The following is a 3717-nucleotide window of genomic DNA, read 5'->3' as shown; positions in this document are numbered from 1 at the left end:
TTGGTTTTAATTCATATTTATTTATTCTTTTTTTTTGATAAATTTTTTATTGCATTCAGAAATCGTACAAAAGTTCAAAGTCATATAAATTTTTTTAGTGCATTTTAGTTCTGTTTTATTGATGCGATTAAAAATAATTTTTATCCCCGACATTTTAATTTAAAAAAAAAAAAATGCCTACAGTGGGATTCGAACCACGAACTTGCAGTTAAAAATTATCCGCTCTCGCGGCGCCATTTTTAACTGCTCGTGATATTAATATTCATATAAATAAATATATAAAATTTTTAAATGCTTTTATTTAAAGCGATAAAAAATGAAGTTCGCATCAAGTTAACAAAAATGATCAAGCCTCAAAATAATAATAACAAATAAATAAAAAAAAATTTTCATAAATTTAATATTCTTCAGCGCCCTCAGCTTCACCTTCAACAGAATCAGTGCCAACTTCTTCGTAATCTTTTTCTAAAGCCGCCAAATCTTCTCTTGCTTCTGAAAATTCTCCTTCTTCCATACCCTCGCCGACGTACCAGTGAACGAAAGCCCTCTTTGCGTACATAAGATCGAATTTGTGGTCAAGTCGCGCCCATGCCTCAGCAATGGCCGTCGTGTTGGACAACATGCAGACCGCGCGTTGCACTTTGGCCAAATCGCCGCCAGGTACCACCGTCGGCGGCTGGTAGTTGATGCCAACCTTAAATCCAGTGGGACACCAATCGACGAATTGGATCGTCCGCTTTGTTTTAATTGTCGCAATGGCAGCATTTACGTCCTTAGGTACAACGTCGCCACGATACAACATACAACAGGCCATGTATTTACCGCGTCTTGGGTCGCATTTTACCATCTGGTTTGCGGGTTCAAAGCAGGCGTTTGTTATTTCAGCGACCGACAATTGCTCATGGTAGGCCTTCTCTGCAGAAATAACCGGCGCGTAAGTGACCAATGGGAAATGAATACGCGGGTACGGTACTAAATTTGTTTGGAATTCAGTCAAATCGACGTTCAATGCTCCGTCAAAACGCAATGATGCCGTAATTGAGGACACGATCTGCCCAATAAGACGATTCAAATTAGTGTAAGTCGGGCGTTCTATGTCCAAATTACGTCGGCAAATGTCATAAATAGCCTCGTTGTCAACCATAAATGCGCAATCGGAATGTTCTAATGTTGTATGGGTTGTCAGAATTGAATTATATGGTTCGACAACGGCAGTCGATACTTGAGGCGCTGGATAAATTGCGAATTCAAGTTTTGATTTTTTACCATAATCGACTGAAAGACGTTCCATTAATAAGGACGTGAAACCAGAACCGGTACCGCCGCCAAAGGAGTGGAATATTAAAAATCCTTGTAAACCGGTACATTGGTCAGCTAATTTGCGGATTCTGTCTAACACGAGATCAACTATTTCCTTTCCAATTGTGTAATGCCCGCGAGCGTAATTGTTGGCCGCGTCTTCTTTACCGGTTATTAATTGCTCGGGATGGAATAGCTGACGGTAAGTTCCAGTGCGTACTTCATCTAGAAAAATACAAATAAGAGATCATTAAGATGGCTGAGAATTTGGTTAAGTGGGGCGGGGCTCTAGGATTGGTTAATGGGTCGAGAAGTGGGGGTCGGGGAGAAATTATTGGTTGATTGTAACCCTAGCGGATCCAAATTACAGTAAACTACCGCAATTTACGGTATTTTTCGGCAAATTACGGTAGCTTCTCGCAGTTTGTGGCATTTTTACCGCAATAGCAAAATACTTAGCAGTAAAATATCGTAATTTTACAGTAAATCTGCACGCCTACGGTCAAATACCACAAGATTGCCGCAGATTTACCGTAATTTTCGGTAAATTAAGGTAACTTTCTGCAGTTTGTGGCATTTTTACCGTAAGAAAGACAAATTTACGGTAAAATGCCGTAATTTTGCAGTAAATCTGCACGTTTACGGCCAAATTCCGCAAATTTTCGGTAAATTATGGTAACTTATCGCAGTTTTTGGCATTTTTACCGTAACAGTAAAATACTTTACCGTAAAATGCAGTAGATCTGCACATTTATGGTCAAATACCGCAGATTTACGGCAATTTTCGGTAAATTATGGTAACTTACCGCAGTTCGTGGCAATTTACGTAACAGTAAAATACTCTACAGTAAAATGCCATAGTTTTGCAGTAAATATGCACATTTACGGTCAAAGACCGCAAGATTGCCACAGATTTACGGTAATTTTCGGCAAATTACGGGAACTTACCGCAGATTGTGGCATTTTTACCGTAAAAGTAAAATACTTTACGGTAAAATGCCGTAATTTTGCAGTAAATCTGCACTTTACGGTCAAATGCCGCAAATTTTCGGTAAATTATGGTAACTTACCGCAGTTTGTGGCAATTTACGTAACAGTAAAATACTCTACCGTAAAATGCCGTAATTTTGCAGTAAATCTGCACATTTACGGTCAAAGACCGCAAGATTGCCACAGATTTACGGTAATTTTCGGCAAATTATGGTAACTTCCTGCAGTTTGTGGCATTTTTACCGTAACAGTAAAATACTTTACTATAAAATGCCGTAATTTTGCAGTAGATCTGCACGTTTACGGTCAAATGCCGCAAATTTACGGTAATTTTCGGTAAATTATAGTAACTTACCGCAGTTTGTGGCATTTTGACTGTAATAGTGAGATATTTTATGGAAAAATGCCGTAATTTTTCAGTAAATCTGTACTTTAACGGTCAAATACCGCAATGTTTCCGAAAATTTACGGCATATTGACCGCAACTTACCGTAATTTGCCGTAAAATATCGTATATTTACTGTAATTTTTTCTGAACACCGTAAATTACGATAATTTATCTTAATTCGGATTCGCCCGGGTCATGAGTGCAGATAACTTACCGACAACAGTAGGCTCCAAATCTACAAATACAGCTCTCGGTACATGTTTACCGGCCCCGGTTTCACTGAAAAATGTATTGAAACTGTCGTCACCGCCGCCCAACATTTTGTCTGAGGGCATTTGCCCATCCGGCTGAATTCCATGTTCTAGACAATAGAGCTCCCAGCAGGCGTTGCCGATCTGAACTCCGGCTTGGCCAACGTGGACTGAGATACACTCACGCTATAAATAAATTTATATATTTAAATTTTCTCCATTTTAAAAATTACATTCATAATTAAAATTTACTCAATCAAATAATTTGTAAAAAAAATGTCTAAATAAAGAATAAAAAAAAATATATGACGCACAAGTTAAAAATAATTTGAACCCACGTGGCAACTCAGTCTATAAAATACCGTAATATAAAAATAATTCACTTACCATTTTAAAATAATTGATAAAAAAATTCACTTAAACTTCACAGTCGATTATTTTATATATTTATATAAATATATATAAATATAGGTATACAATAAATGCCTCGATAATTAATATTTATAATGAGTTGTGACGGATACTGAGGATTCAAACGTTCTGGTACGTTCTGGCGCACGGGCTTCGCTCCCAATCTTTTATAGACTCGGTAATCCCACTCCTGCTTTTACTTTTTCCCATCTCTCTCATCTCCATGCCAACTACTTAATTCTACATACGATTTATCTCAACAATTAAATTTAAATAAAAATAAATTTATTTAAATTACAAAACTTAAGACGATAATAATTTTCTACTTTCCATGTTTTTAATTTTAAAATTAAAAAATTTTAAATAATTTATTTACTC

General features: G+C 36.8%; 1 protein-coding gene across 1 annotated transcript; it reads right to left on the bottom strand.

The window, feature by feature from the left end:
* On the bottom strand, positions 1–3499 carry LOC130671862 (tubulin alpha-1 chain-like). Its single transcript, XM_057475970.1, has 3 exons — positions 3316–3499; positions 2892–3114; positions 1–1524 (listed from the first exon to the last, which is right to left on the bottom strand). Exons 1-3 carry the CDS (start codon positions 3316–3318, stop codon positions 398–400), a joined length of 1353 nt encoding a protein of 450 aa, XP_057331953.1. The 5' UTR covers positions 3319–3499; the 3' UTR covers positions 1–397.
* Between the last annotated feature and the right edge of the window lie 218 nt (positions 3500–3717).

Source organism: Microplitis mediator, chromosome 7 (genome assembly GCF_029852145.1).
Source record: "Microplitis mediator isolate UGA2020A chromosome 7, iyMicMedi2.1, whole genome shotgun sequence".
Lineage (NCBI taxonomy): Eukaryota > Metazoa > Arthropoda > Insecta > Hymenoptera > Braconidae > Microplitis > Microplitis mediator.
This window is presented reverse-complemented; position numbering and strand designations above follow the sequence as displayed.